Source organism: Odontesthes bonariensis, chromosome 5, assembly GCF_027942865.1.
Source record: "Odontesthes bonariensis isolate fOdoBon6 chromosome 5, fOdoBon6.hap1, whole genome shotgun sequence".
Taxonomy (NCBI): Eukaryota; Metazoa; Chordata; class Actinopteri; order Atheriniformes; family Atherinopsidae; genus Odontesthes; species Odontesthes bonariensis.
In genome coordinates this window covers 35,822,585-35,838,116 of record NC_134510.1, presented here as the reverse complement: position 1 = coordinate 35,838,116, position 15,532 = coordinate 35,822,585, and the positions used below count along the sequence as shown (strand labels likewise).

Below are 15,532 nucleotides of genomic sequence, written 5' to 3'. Positions count from 1 at the left end.
GGGGTTGACTTTGGTCCAGTTGCCATTATTCAATCTCTCGGGATTACCATGACCTGGATGTACTTTGCACATTTTTTTTCCATATTCAAATTAACGTTGACCTCGTAAACTGAGAAGCTTTCTTAGACCAAACCACAAACCAAAGTCGTTCCAAAGTCCAGATGTACCATAAAATCTACGCTGAGTTGTATAACTTTGCTGTTTGCATTAACGTCACACGTGAAGACACGTTGATGCATTTTATGTATCTGTAAGGTTCCGTTTCTTTGATGGAAATGAAATGTTTGGTAATCAGTCTGTTGGCTGATAAACCTGCAGAGATCCCCTGGCTTCATGGAGGAGGCAGTGAGGCTGCTTTAAATGAGCATCACTGCTGGGTGTGTACGACCTATGCAAATGGCAGCCAGTGAAGCGTGAGACAATTTTGGTTATGGCGTAGGTCGTGTTTCAAGTCTCAGTGTCTGAAATAATCTCATCAAACATACCTTATCATGAACTGAGCTGTGCCAGTATTACTAATGCTGACTTTTATCAGTCTGACCTGGGACTTGACTGTTGTGCTTTAAGTTCCTTTGTTGGGATTCGGTGTGTGAAGTGTAACTGTACGACCTGAGACATCTTATACATCTTGTACCTTTACATGTCCTGGCAAAGCTCCTTCATTTAAACCTGAGTCGTTTCCTGTCCCAGGTACAAGTGTTTTCTTCTCTGAGAGAGAAATATTCACACCAAATGCTGTCGTACTTTCCCTTTTTATTCCTGCTAAACAGAAAGTACATGTACAGTCAGACATATCTCTCTCTATCTCTATCTATCTATCTATATATATATATATATATATATATATATATATATATATATATATATATCTTTTATATTTCGATTCAAATAATCTTTGAAATATTTATGTAAATTTACCAGAAAACCACCAATGGGATAAAATGATTTAATTCAACATCTAATTTTCAAACCTTTTTGATCTTTGTGCTCGTGCACACATGAGACTTATCAGTTTTAGATCTGAGTATAAAGAAAAGCAGGGAAGGAAATGTAGAAACGGCAGGAGCGCTGGCTGCTTACCATCGTCCTCAGCCGGCAGGTCAACAATGCAGTGTTGTTATCATCATCGCAGCTTTATCCTCCATCGGTTTCTCATCGGTGCAGTGCGGCGTGTATGCAGATGTTGGTGCAGACGGTCTTCTGTTTCAGTCTGCACAACGTTTACGTCCCCCCTGGTACGCATCCTTCAGGAGTGGAGGCTGCCTGGGCGTCATCAGCTGATGGGATGCCAAACAGGAGGAAGAAATACACGGCGCTCCCCGTCTTATATAAACAGTCTGCCACTGATGTCCAGTGCAGTCGGTGCGTTGTTAAAACACTGCTTATGCTGCAGTTAACACTAAGAGGAGGAGAGACGGTAAAGTACACCAACTTTATGTGCTGTACAGATAAAATGTGTTTATAGACCGTAAATATTGAATTTTCACCGGCCATTACAGTTGAGTTATTTTCCAAATCCCCCACATTTCATGTAAAAAGTGACAATCCTCTGTAGGAGTACACATTCAGCAACGAACACATGCATCATTGTTACTGTGATTACTGCTCTCAATATATGAGACCAGGAGAGGCTGCGTCCCAAAGCTGAGCCAGAGATATTAAGAGCTGATGATGTTGGACCTGGAACAGCTCCACAGAGAGCGATCTGCTGAAAACTGGGGGGCCAGCAATTAACTCGCACCTCGTAAGGAGAATTTACCTGAACGTTAATGCTTTTTCTCTTTCAGCGCTGACAGTGTTGTCCCAGAATAACTTCTTTAAAGAAAAATTCTGACTGCTTGTGCTAATTTCGTGCCACGGCTTGTTCACCCGTGTGTATCCACCCAAAAAGGTTTTGCAGTAGATTCTGTGGCTCAAAGTGACCGAAGGTTGCAATTAATTTGATGCTGCAGTCACAGACGTAACTGTTGGAATCAGTGTGAATCGTATATCCTGCAACAGCTGAATGTTTGGATAGATATTTCTTCAGGAAACGCTGGCGCTTTCATGGTATTTACCCTTTTCACACTTGATTTGAACCCAAGACTCTTCTTCTAACATGGCCCAGAGCAGCGCCTGTACTGGGCCTGTACTGGGCCTGTACTGGGCCTGTACTGGGCCTGTACTGGGCCTGTATTGGGCCTGTATTGGGCCTGTACTGGGCCTGTGCTGGGCCTGTACTGGGCCTGTACTGGGCCTGTACTGGGCCTGTACTGCTGTTGGCTTTGACAGCCGTGCAGCTGGAGGGGGAAAAGCCTTCATAAGTTAATTGTAATCAAACAAGGAGCTCCTTGCACGTGCAGCACATACGAAGGATTAATGTCTCTAATAAACTTCCACTCTCATGATTAAAATCAGAATTTTCTTTTATTTACATACCCTCTGTCGTCCTCACTGTTGCTCATTTCCAGGAAACCGATCACATGAGCAGAAGTTGTAACCCTGGTAACCAGAAAAATAGAGGAGAACCTGCTCTGACTGTGCTGTACTCATACGTTGTGTTTGACAAAGTTAAATCACACGTTTTCCAACGTACAAAGTAGAGAGTTCTGGTCTCTTTAAAGACATTTTTATTTAGTCCAGCCATGTGCACGTTTAAAGAAAAGCTCTGAATGAGAGTGTGTGAACGGGCTCATGTGACATGGAGCTTTTAGTGGTCGATAAAACGAGAAAAGCTCCATATAAATGTTGTTCATTTACCACTTAGACACACCCGAAGACTCTCAATGGTCAGACTTGGTTGAAGAGAGCCATCGTGGTCTCGTGGCTTGACGATATTGTGATTATTTATTATCGGTGTAATGAAGTCAGCGGCACTACGATTGAACCACACTGGCTTTTGGATTAGTTTCCTTCTCTTTTCCTTAATTTCACAGGTACGATTCGTGATTTTATAACCTGACTCACGTCATCTGCCTGCGTTCACCAACTACACGCGGGGGCGTTCCCTTTCCTCACACAACCATCTGAGGAAAACAACTTATTTTCCTACATATTTTAGACCTCAGCACACAGATATGTCGGTGTTTCATGTCGCTTCAGGTCATCTTTGAAGTCCTCCAACAGAATCCCTTCTGCTGTGTGATATTTAGTGCTGGGCGGCTTCATTAGTCCTCCTTCTTGTTCCCTGTCAGGTTGCATTATTAAAATGGCCGCATATCCCACTGTTAAAGCTGCTGGATGCATGCGAGCTTCTTAAGTAACCTCTTTGTTGCCTCGGCCTGCTCGGGCAGTCGATAATGCAGGAGAATGTGTTGCTGCCCAGGTTATCTGGAGTTGGAATGGGATTCTTATTCATCTCATTTAGAGCACACTACAAAAGCACAAGAAAGAGCTGTGTTTTTCCTTATTCTTCTGCTTTAATGTTCACCCTTTGATCTAAGTTCCTTTATATTAAAGCCAGTCCAGCCGGGCCTGGAGTGGAAAGCTGATTTATACCGCAGTGGGATTCAGTCGATTCTCGTTGTCGACGTTATAGGTAGAACAGCAGAACAAAGAGGAACGGGTCTCATGTGATGTTCCCAGTCGCACAGACGGCTCATAACTGCTCGCTGAGCCAGAAGAAAAATGTGTTTTTTGCTCCTTTTGGGGATTCGGAGTCCTCTGGGATCTGTGAGCAGTTGGACACACGCCAACTCCTCTCCGTCACTTTCCTTCTGTGTTGCTAGCTAATTGTCAGTTTCTGCGCCTAACTCTCTCTCTCTCTCGACAAAGACACACTCCAGACATACAGTGAAACGGTATGTAAAGCCATTTCTGTCGGGGCGAGCCGGATGGGACTGCCTTTGGTATTATCTCTGCAATAACAAAGCATCTGTTTCTGGGTTTCTTCTGGGAAGGAGAATGAGAAAACGCAAAAGTATAGAATAGAATAGAAAAATACTTTATTCATCCCCCAATGGGGGAAATGCAAATTAGTCAAATGGGTCAAAAAATTATTAATATTTACAATGATTGTATATTAACAACAACAATAATAATACAAATTCTAATAAAAATACTACTACTAACTAATAATAATAATAAACGACTAAATAAATAAAATAAATAAATATATCAGTTTAGATCAGGGATACTTATTGCACGGCTCGCGAGCCACATGCGGCCCCTCAAGCTCTAATTGGTGGCTCGCACTCGCATAGAGTAGCTTATAACAATATGGTAACAATACATTTTTCAAATAATATACAGCACATACTGCACAGTATTAAGTATTTGTATTAATTAAGGCTTAATGGTGTTTCCTAAAGGGGGCACACTGTTAAACCTGGCAACGCAGCCCGCTTAAACCACCGTTACATTGACCACAGAGCAGCTAGCTCCTTTAGCCAGCGCGAGATGCAGGCACAATGGATCGGTTTTTAATTAAAAAAGGGCAAAAACCAGCACAAAAACCATGCTCATCCTGAATGTCTCACTATGTTTACAACAACAAACTACAAATACAACATGAAGAAAGTCAAGGACATGCACGCCAGCTTCCGCTCATCCCAGTATTAAAGCAAATGTGGTCTTAATTGAAAATGTATTGGCTGTGTTGTTTCTTTTTTTGTGGGATGCTTTATATGTAGAAATGCATATTTTCTAAAAGGGACTTTAGTATGTTGTCATTAAAGTGGCTCTGCCCTTGATTTTGCTCTGCCAATGTGGCTCTTGTGAAAAAAATAGTGAGTATCGCTGGTTTAGATGGTGAAAAACTGATGGTGTCTGTAAAAATAGTTTAATGATATTAGTAACGGCATGGTGGCGCAGTATGTTGGGTTGTTTACCTCTAAAAACCCAGTTTGTGACACACTTTCCAAGGTTTGTTGATCGATACCTGTGACAAAGCCTGTGCTCACTTGTGCTGTCATTTCCGGCTTATGAAATGTTCTGCACAGCTCAAACTCATAACAAACTGCACTCACACAGCCCTGTGGTATTTTGATACTCTACCAATAAAATGACATCAGCTAACTGCACAGTTTGCAGTGAGACTCGAGGTAAAAAGAACCCTTAAAGGTAATCAGTCTGAGGATGGATCAAACTCTTTACTGAGGCGGTGTGCTGACTTTTCCATTAAAGCTTGTATTGGCGTAGAGCTGTGACAAAGAAATAAAACCTCCAGTTTACTTTGGAGACGGTTAACAGTACAACTTCAAGAAATGGAGATGAACTGAGATAAGTGATGCGTGTCTGGAGAAAATATCTTTTAGAACTATAAATGGACTATCTAATTGAGCCAATCTTTTATTTTAAATACCATTTAAGGACAGAAGAAACTCCACTTGCAAATCCAAAACACTCCCGACCAAAAAGAGGCTGTTGCATAACAACGGACATTAAACGCTAAGACCGAGCTGGGTGTGTGCAGCATTGTTTTCCAGGTTTGTTAAAGGAGGGAAATCCTGGTACGGCGGCCTGGGACTATAGCAGGAACCAGACATGCCGTCTTTAAGTAGTGACCATAATTCAACACCAACATGAAGAACAAAATGTTCACATTCTTCTTTAGATAATAAGGATTATCTTTAGTCATGCATTTAGGTCTAAGCTCCTCTTTTACGTGAGGCACTAACCTTCAGCAGCAGACGGCGTAAAAGAATGAGATTAACATGTTAACATTTGTTCTGACGTCCCCCTCTCTGGCTCTGAGAGGCCAAGATGTCTCCAGTCATATTTAACTGCCTGTCTGTTCTGTTCGACTCAAACAGAAAAATCCAGCCATGAATTAAACCGGTGACAACGTTACATAACTGTTTTAGGCTGTGTTTATGTTCAAAAGTGCTGACTGACAGTTTATTATTTCTGTTGCTCAGAGGCAGCGTTTCAGCATTTTAGGCAAAGACTTTGTCTAGGCCTGTTTTTGCTCTCACTCTTCCATTTGATTTTTATTCTTATTTAACAAACGAGTACACACACGACATGACACGGCCTCGAACAGGAACTGCTGAGTAAGGGCTAGTGTGCTGTGACCGTGGGGGAAACGGTTATCAGAGTACTCAAATTTATCATTCCAGATATCGTCAGCAGAAAAACATCCCGTAAGCTTAACCTTGCATTATGCAGGAGTCCAGCATGAGGTACTCTTATTCCAGCAACATCACAGATGCTGAATTCCTTTAGAGTAAAGCCATGATGTGATGATTGGTGAGTAGGTTTTAACAACCCGCTGTGCCGGTGTGAACCTGCTGCGGCGGAGGGAAAGGGCTTCATTGTAAATGTCAGAGTGTGGCTGCTGTTGATTACTGGATTTGTGTGGGCGATACGCTCCTCGGGGATATTCCCTGTTGCGTCTCCGTAATGAGCAGTGACAGCTAGCTTAAGTCGCCCAACAGAGTTTCTGCTGCGATCGTGCCCAGAAAATGTTCAGCAGGAACCGAAAGGGATCGGGGAGGAAGATGTAACACGCTGAGCTGTCCACCGGAGCAGGCGGCATGGTGTGTTCGATTGTTCTGGAAGAGATCTGCCTTAATTTGGTTGTTCTGTTCTGACTGCTTCAAGGCTAGAATATTTATTCAATCTTCAATCCTACTGAGAGCCATTGAGAAGAGAGATGCAGTGCCCTAATTCTGATTAAGATTGGGTGAAAACAAACCATCATTTATTAAAAATTAGCGTTTGTTCTTTCTTTAAGCAACGTGTAAAATGTGTGTTCTCTGAGCTCTTACGCTCAAGTGTTTTAGAAAATTTAAAAGAAAGATCACATCAAAGGTTTAGTCCTGTCAGGCTGCTCTGCTCAGCTTGTTAAAACCAAAAAAAGTGAAGCCCTTTAAAGTGTGAACCGTACCATGACTTTATCATTCACTATGCGTGTAAGGATTTTTATTTATTCACAGTGTTCTTTCATGTGTTTGCAGGATGGAAGACAGCGTAAAGAAAGGAAGAAGACTGTATCATTCAGCAGCATGCCCACTGAGAAGAAGATCAGCAGCGCCAGCGACTGCATCAGCGCAATGGTTGATGGCTCAGAGCTGAAGAAAGTTCGATCTAATTCCCGTATTTACCACCGTTACTTCCTCCTCGATGCTGACATGCAGTCTCTGAGATGGGAACCCACAAAGAAGGAATCTGAAAAAGCAAAAATCGACATAAAGTCCATCAAGGAGGTTCGGACGGGCAAAAATACAGACACTTTTAGAACTAACGGCACCTATGATCAGATATCAGAGGACTGTGCTTTTTCAATCATCTTTGGGGAGAACTACGAGTCCCTGGACCTGGTAGCAAACACAGCAGATGTAGCAAACATATGGATAACTGGGCTGAGGTATCTGATCTCCTACGGGAAACATACCTTAAACATGATCGAGAGCAGTCAGAACAACATGCGCTCATCATGGCTGAGCGACCTCTTTGATCAGGAAGACCTTAACAACGGCAAACAAATAACAATATGTGCTGCTGTGCAGCTAATCAAAAAGCTGAATCCGGGAGTTAAAAATGTGAAAATAGAACTCAAGTTCAAGGAGGTTCACAAAGCGAAGGACAAAACTGGTTCTGATGTGACAAACGATGAGTTCATTGAAGTGTTTCATGATCTTTGCACCAGACCAGAAATCTATTTTCTCTTTGTGCAGTTCTCCAGCAACAAGGAATTTCTTGATACCAAGGACTTAATGATATTTCTGGAGGCAGAGCAGGGAATGGCTCAAGTCAGTGAAGAGACCAGTGTGGAGGTCATCCAGAAATATGAACCTTCTAAAGAGGGCCGGCTCAAGGGTTGGCTTTCCATCGATGGATTCTCCAACTATCTCATGTCGTCAGAGTGCCACATTTTTGACCCGGAGCACAAATCGGTTTGCCAAGACATGAACCAGCCTTTATCTCACTACTACATTAATGCATCCCACAACACGTACCTGATAGAAGACCAGTTTAGGGGTCCCTCTGATGTGACGGGCTACATCCGTGCCCTGAAGATGGGCTGCCGCTGCGTTGAGCTGGATGTGTGGGACGGGCCTGATAACGAACCCGTCATTTACACTGGCCACACAATGACCTCACAGATTGTTTTTCGAAGCGTAATCGATGTCGTCAACAAGTACGCCTTTGTTGCCTCTGAGTTTCCACTGATACTGTGTTTAGAAAACCATTGCTCCTTAAAGCAGCAGAGAGTCATGTTCCAGCATCTGAAGAAGATCCTGGGAGACAAGATGCACGTGGATCCTCCAAAACCCGAGGACTGTTACCTTCCCTCTCCCTCTGAGCTGAAGGGGAAGTTCCTGCTGAAGGGGAAGAAACTGGGCACCAACTGCACCGCTTCAGAAGGCGAGGTGACCGACGAGGACGAGGGCGCAGAGATGTCTCAAAGGATGAGCATAGAGTCCGCCGAGCAGCAGACTATCGCACCCAAAAAGTTCCAGCTGTCCAAGGACCTCTCAGATCTGGTAACATTGTGCAAGTCAACGGAGTTCAAAGACTTCCCGACGTCTTTCCAGAACCAGAGGCACTGGGAGCTCTGCTCCTTCAACGAGGTCTTCGCCAGTCGCTGTGCCTGCGACTTCCCAGGCGACTTTGTCAACTACAACAAGAAGTTTCTTGCGAGAGTTTACCCGAGCCCTATGCGGATCGACTCCAGCAACATGAATCCACAGGATTTCTGGAAGTGTGGCTGTCAGATTGTAGCCATGAACTACCAGACTCCTGGCTTGATGATGGATTTAAACATTGGCTGGTTCCGCCAGAATGGCAACTGTGGCTACGTGCTCCGTCCAGCCATCATGAGGGAGCAGGTTTCCTACTTCAGTGCCAACACAAAAGATTCAGTGCCTGGTGTTTCTCCACAGCTCTTGCACATCAAGATAATCAGCGGACAAAACTTCCCCAAACCCAAAGGTTCAGGTGCCAAAGGAGATGTGGTAGATCCTTATGTATATGTGGAAATCCACGGCATCCCCGCCGACTGTGCTGAACAAAGGACTAAAACAGTCAACCAGAATGGGGACAATCCCCTGTTTGACGAGAGCTTTGAGTTCCAGATTAACCTCCCCGAGCTCGCGATGGTGCGCTTTGTGGTACTCGACGATGACTACATCGGTGACGAGTTCATCGGCCAGTATACAATCCCCTTCGAGTGTCTGCAGCCAGGCTTCCGCCACGTTCCCCTTCAGACTCTGACGGGGGAAGTTCTGTCGCACACCTTCTTGTTTGTCCACGTGGCCATAACTAATCGAAGGGGAGGTGGCAAACCCCACAAAAGGGGGCTATCTGTGCGAAAGGGCAAGAGGAGCAGAGAGTATGCCAGCATGAGAGTGCTGCTGATCAAGGCTGTGGATGATGTCTTTAAAACAGCCCTGCTGCCACTGAGGGAGGCCACAGACCTCAGAGAAAACATGCAGGTAAGACATTAAACTGCTCCAGGATTATTTCGATTACTACAGTTCTCCAGCTCTGACGTGTGTGAACCATTGAGTCAATAATGCTGTAATGGAGATGATGTGTGAACACTTGACTCCTACAGTTAGGGGATTTGGGGACTTGCTGACCTAGCTTGAGTTCACGAGTCCCTTTAGAGCTTGCTATCGACATACATCTTCGGTAATGTCAAACATTTTCTTCTTTAAACACTTTATGAAAAAGAAAAGGACTTAATTTAATGCCATCACATACTTTTTTCAGTGGAGTGGCTTTGAATTCTGATAACTGTCCAGCGAAGCAAATTTGAAGCAAACTTCGAAATGTCAAAGTTGGTGTCGAGTACCATTAAAACAGACCTCGATAGAATTCCAACTGTAAAGTCAAAAAGTAGTTATCAAATGCTTTTTCTCAACATTAAAGGGATAGTTTGCCTCTTTTGACATAAAGCTGTATGACATCCCATATCAGCAACATCATTTATGAACATCTTCTTACCCCCTGCTGCGTCCTGTGAGCAGAGTTCCAGCCTCGTTTTGGTGTTGATGAAGATAGTCCGGCTAGTTGGTTGGGGTTTAAAAAAATAAAGCGTTTTGCTTCTCAAAACAATATGCGTTCAAAAGAGTAATACATTTGCATCACAAAATGGTTCTCCAGGAAAAAGTCAGACCTCACAATCGCTTGGCCCTATTTTCTCTCCCTTCGTATCACTGCCTGCTGCCGGCTCACAGGACGCAGCAGGGGGTAAGAAAATGTTCATAAATGATATTGCTAATATGGGATGTCATACAGCTTCATGTCAAAAGAGGCGAACTATCCCTTTAATGAACAACGACCCTTGCTTTTTTTTTCTTAATTTTCCTATTTGACGTTCAAATCGACACAGATTTTATATTTTTAAAAGCAAAGTCCCTTGTTTGGAGCTACAGTAAAAGTAAAATGTCTCCTTTTACATGTGCAAAGGTGCTCCCTACCATCAAATACCAAACATCTTTCTTTAAAAAAGAAAAACCCTCCCGTACCCCAGTTCAGGTAGAGATTGGGACCAGATTTGCATCTGAAATAACTCCCTCTGTGGAAAGAGATCACCAACCATGACTGAATTTATTTGATCTTATCCTTGTGTGTTGTACAGTTGTCAAAACAGACATTCTGAGGAACATTATGATGAGACTGCAGTTAAATGAAGTTCTGATGTGTGAATTTACTTCCAGTACAAACACCAGTTTGCTCTGTTGTAACCACCACAGAAATCTATGAAAAATGTGAGAAATGCTGCACAGAGGTCACAAAACTCTTCAGGCACCGCATTGGGTTTTATTTTGGTCGCCCTGTTTATATCGCAGTCATTATGAGATAACAAGCCGCCGGCCTTGAGTCTAACACATCTCAGCCGTCTCGTCACAGTTTGTCCCTCCGGTTGTTTATGTGTGTCGGATCACTTTGCATGACTAAACTGGGCCGAAGTTCTCTGTGCATGTTCCCAAGTTCCATGATCCGTCTCTTTAAAACGGCGAAGCGTAGCCGTCCACCAAAGCAGCTGAATTTCACATATTTTTCAGCTTCTTTTCGTCCGACGGCCACACTAATCTGTGACCGATCATCAGCCTGTTAAGATTGCAGTCGCTTAAAGCATTTCCAGATTGTCTCGTGTTTTATAACCGCCGCATCGTCTGACAAAATCCCCGATCCAGTAGCTTAAAGACAACACGGTAACTTCAGCTACACTTACACGTGTGATGGTCTCCCCCAGAGAGAGTATAAGCAGCAGCGATATGGCTTCAGAGAAACTAAATCACACCTGTGCAGGTAAATGATCACAAAGACGATGGCCCAGTCGAACTGTGACCTTTGCCAAACATGTAGCCCCCTACTGTACTGTCCATAACCCCGACTCATCTGCCACCATGTTGCTTACACACTGTTTTGCCTGAAGTTGGATAAATGGAGCACCTGGAGTTCACGTCGTTTTTCTCTCCTCTGCAGAATGCCATAGTGTCCTTTAAAGAGCTGTGTGGCCTTTCAGCAGTGGCTAACCTGAAGCAGTGCATCTTGGCTCTCGCCCCCAGGCTATCCGGGCCTGACAACAGCCCCCTCCTGGTGTTCAACCTCACCGACCAGTACCCTAACTTGGAACCCCAAGGCCTGCTACCGGAGGTCCTCAAGAAAGTTGTCACCACATACGAAATGGTGAGTTGTCCTCAAATATACCGAGAAACTCTAAGCATCGGATATGATTTAACTTCTCTGTGCTCAGATGTTCGGGTTTTTCTATCATGTCCACTTTCAGGCATGGGTGCGCAGAAGAAAATCTCATTAGAGCTGTTGTTCATTCATGTATGAATTTACCGATCGATAGACCATATTCACCCCAGCAAACTGGCTTGGAGTCCAATCCGATCAATACCTTGACTTAATTTAATGAGAACATGCAGAGGGGGTTAGGTAACCAGGCCGGAACTCTGTTAAGTAATAAAATCAATGTTCACAAGTTACGCAACATGCCACAGAAGCTATTCCAAAGCAATACCATTACTGTTAGCACATCCTGCTCTCTTGGTTCGTCGCGAATACGCCTGCTTTCCATCTTTATTTCAGGAAAAAGAAAGCTTATTTTACCGAGTCTGATCCAGATTGTTGTAGATATTTTAGTGTAGAACCAGAGAACTTGTGTGCAAGTAAAAATATTCCACGGGTTGGAAGTTGTTTCAGGAAGAAAACTGCATGCAGCAGACACTGGACGATCCTTTTCAAAGGAACTGAACAGTCAGCCAATGTTAGTCACTGAAAATGTTGGTTTTTGTAGCCCGTTGGAAAAATTTCAGTCAATGTGTCGGCTTCACTTAACATCCAGGAAATAGACGCATACCGTTGTATCCGAATTAGCTTCACAACAAGAGATGAAATGGCTGCGTTCTGTCTGAGAGGAGCTAAAGGATCGGCGTATGGAGTCTTGTTGCAGGGCCACAGCGGAGTCTTTCATGGTAGCTCAATAAACTTGAAGCTGTATCTGATGTGATCTCCGTCTGTTAGGAGGAGCAGACAGGACGGAGGAGCTCTGTCCCTGACAAGGATGTTAGAGAGGAAATATTAAAAGAACAACACAACTATAGGACAAAACAGTAATTTACTACAGCCTTGTTCCACCACATCTTTTATTATCTATATTCAGGTATCAAAATCAGGTCAGAGCCTAATGATGGAGCCTGAGTGCACGGTTAAAAAGCAAGAACATTTGTGGCCAAAGATGTTCCTTGTTCAGCATCCTTGCTGCACTACATCACCCACTGAGGGAGGCCACGCTGTGAGGTCATCAGGTTGGCTTTACCACGGTTTGTTGTCATGTTTTCCTACAGCTGTTAGATAAAAGGTGTGTCAGAAATCTCATATGTAATGTAACATAAGATAAATAAGATGAAAACTTAGATGCGGCCTGATGAAGGTGACCATTCTGAGGTAATCGTCTCTGGTGGAGGGAGCTCCTGTAAAATTAAATGAGAGGAAAAGAAACGAGAAAAGCTCATTCTAGTAAATGAAGAGTAAGAGCTTAACTGGTGCGAAGCTGCAGGCTGTGACCATCAGCAGAGAGCAGGAAGGCACGAAGACAGACGCATACAGGAAACAAGCGAGGGCAACCTTAAAGAAATGTAAGTACAATCAGAAATTTAGGCGCTGCGTCAAAATCCACCACAGGGAGTAGGCAGGCTTTCACTCCCAAATGGCAAAAATAGAATCTGGGTCTCGGTCGCTGCCCATCTACGTGCTGACGAGGAAGAGGAAAATAAAAAGGGTGGAGAAGCTCAGTGTGATACCAGCTCACGGTGTTAGATAAAGTGGTCTGATTATCTAAGGGCTCAGTCTGGAGATGGAAAAGACTTCACAACCAACACGTTAGGAAGTTATTTATTTGGCAATAACCCTGATTGTGCCAGTCAAGCATACTGAAGGTGTAGCATCCATCTTCCTTTACTGTTTACAGGCAGAATCCCATCACTAAGCAAACGTCCACCAGAAAATACCAGCATTTCTTTTTATCATATGCAGGTAATAGTGATGATAGGACTAACCGTGGCACTTTGGGAGGTGGTAAATGGGAACATGCATCTGAAATGCATCTAAATGCATCTAAATCCATCTGAATGCATCTAAATGCATCTGAAATGCATCTAAATGCATCTAAATGCATCTAAATGCATCTGAAATGCGTCTGAAATGCGTCTGCCACCAAGACAGTAATTTCTTCACCCATCAGGAAGGTAATCACAGCTTGTGAGACGGCTTTAAGTGCTGCAGCTGCAGAGTAACGCAAACAGCCAAACAACTTAGTCATTACTGCTTTCACAATAACAGGGTTTGTGCAACTGTCCCTCCTGCACACAGCGCCAGCCAATGGGCTACGGAAATATGCTTAAAAATAAGTTCTGATCTGTTTATGTTTGCAGTGTTTCAGTTAATTATCTGAAAGTTCCCACATCGTGTCATTAAAAGGTTCATCATTTAATTTAGGGATCACATTATTTTATTCAAAATGTGGTAAAAATGGTCCCTTACCCACGTCATTTAAGGGGGATTTAATGCATTCAGAACCGATCCAGAAACTACCACTAAGTCCCCAAACACAATATCTGATAATCCAAACTTTGGGATAAATGGGCTGTTTTCATTTTTGACTGACCTGTGGATGTCAGCAGGAGCAGAAAGTGGGCTGCCGGCTAAAAGTTCTCATCAGTACTGACTGCAGCTGAGCCTGATAAAGACATTTAGTCATTTAAAGCAGGGCTGGATGCAGATTAAACATTTCCCATTTCACTCAAAAGCCAGAAAAATAATATAAATGTTTGTTTCCCCCGCCAGAGTAATTAAAACAAAAAACAAGGGGAGGGGAGGGGGGGTAAACAATCTGCACAGTCTGCAGTTAGAGGCTCCTTTGGTTTCACAGCATTAAAGAAGCTTCATCCTGCACAGAATACACACCAGCACTCATAAAATGTACGCAGTGGGTTTCAGTAGCACCAAGTACCCCCCGGAGCAGATGCGTATTTCTGTGCATTGGTTGGACAATTCAGCAATTTACCCTCGCTGACCCATACCCAACCTTAAGATTTTAAAAGTTTTAGCCATCACCAAAGAAAAACCCCGTTTTACTTAACAGAAAAACATAATTACCAATAAATTAACGGTTCAGATTGCAAACTGGTCGTACAAATTTAGAGAAATTGAGTTGAACTTTGAAGAAAATGACCCAGTTTGGAAAAACTTGGTTTATTTATATTTTTCTTTTGTTACATCCAGAGCTGATTCCTCTTATCGTACCGAGCCTACACTATAAACGTGACGAGATATCATTTATATGCCAAGACTTCCCACCATGAGCCGTATAATCACTATAATATTTCTGTTTGTTTAATGTGGATTTGTCTTTGTTTTTTATTTATTCGAAAATAAAAAAATTGTTTTTTTTATTTATTTTTTTTCAACACCTGACAAAAAGGATGACATCACACACGGATATTAATTCAGCTTTATTTCGTAATTCTGATTAAAAGCTGATTCTATAGTTTTTCTCCTCTACTTCATCTGGAAAAAATAGCAGATTTAAAACAATCTATTGAAATAACTATTTTATTTTATTCAGCCTCGTGTGATGCTTCCATATATTTGCCAGCTGTTGTACCAGCATCGTTGTTTGTTTTCTCTCTTTTATTAAATTATATATTTATTTTCCTCTGAACTTATTCATCTCGGATGTCTCTGAATTGCATCAGTGTTAGTCTCTTTGTTCTTTCATTGCATATCATGGCACAGCCCATTTAACATTTATTTGAAAAGCCTGGAAATAAGTTTTATAATTCATGATTTCTGCTCTGAACTATTTTCAAGGCATTCAAGTCTTTTCTTTTTTTTTTTTTGCTCTGCTCTAACACAAGAAATTCCCAGTTTGAGATAAATAGTCGGGTTTTTTTCAGCTTGATGGACTTTGTCCTTATTGGGGGATTTTTTTTTTTTTTTTTTTTTTGTTTTAGAAGTGTGCCAAAGAAGCTACTAAACGGGAATTATCAGATGAGTTTTATTGTTAATGTCATGCGCTGAGCAGCGTCTGCGGGAGACGATAACTCCGCTCGGCGTGGACTTTGTAACTTGTGTAACGCACTGGAAA

The 15,532-nt window shown here is 42.8% G+C and overlaps 1 protein-coding gene across 1 annotated transcript in view; it reads left to right on the top strand.

Moving 5' to 3' along the window:
* Positions 1 to 15,532, top strand: part of plcl2 (phospholipase C like 2) — a 41,011-nt gene that overhangs the window by 11,908 nt on the left and 13,571 nt on the right. Inside the window, exons 3-4 of the mRNA XM_075466248.1 lie at positions 6,879 to 9,359; positions 11,362 to 11,565. Of these exons, the coding sequence (XP_075322363.1) occupies positions 6,879 to 9,359; positions 11,362 to 11,565 (2,685 nt within the window). The remainder of the gene's footprint in view (positions 1 to 6,878; positions 9,360 to 11,361; positions 11,566 to 15,532) is intronic.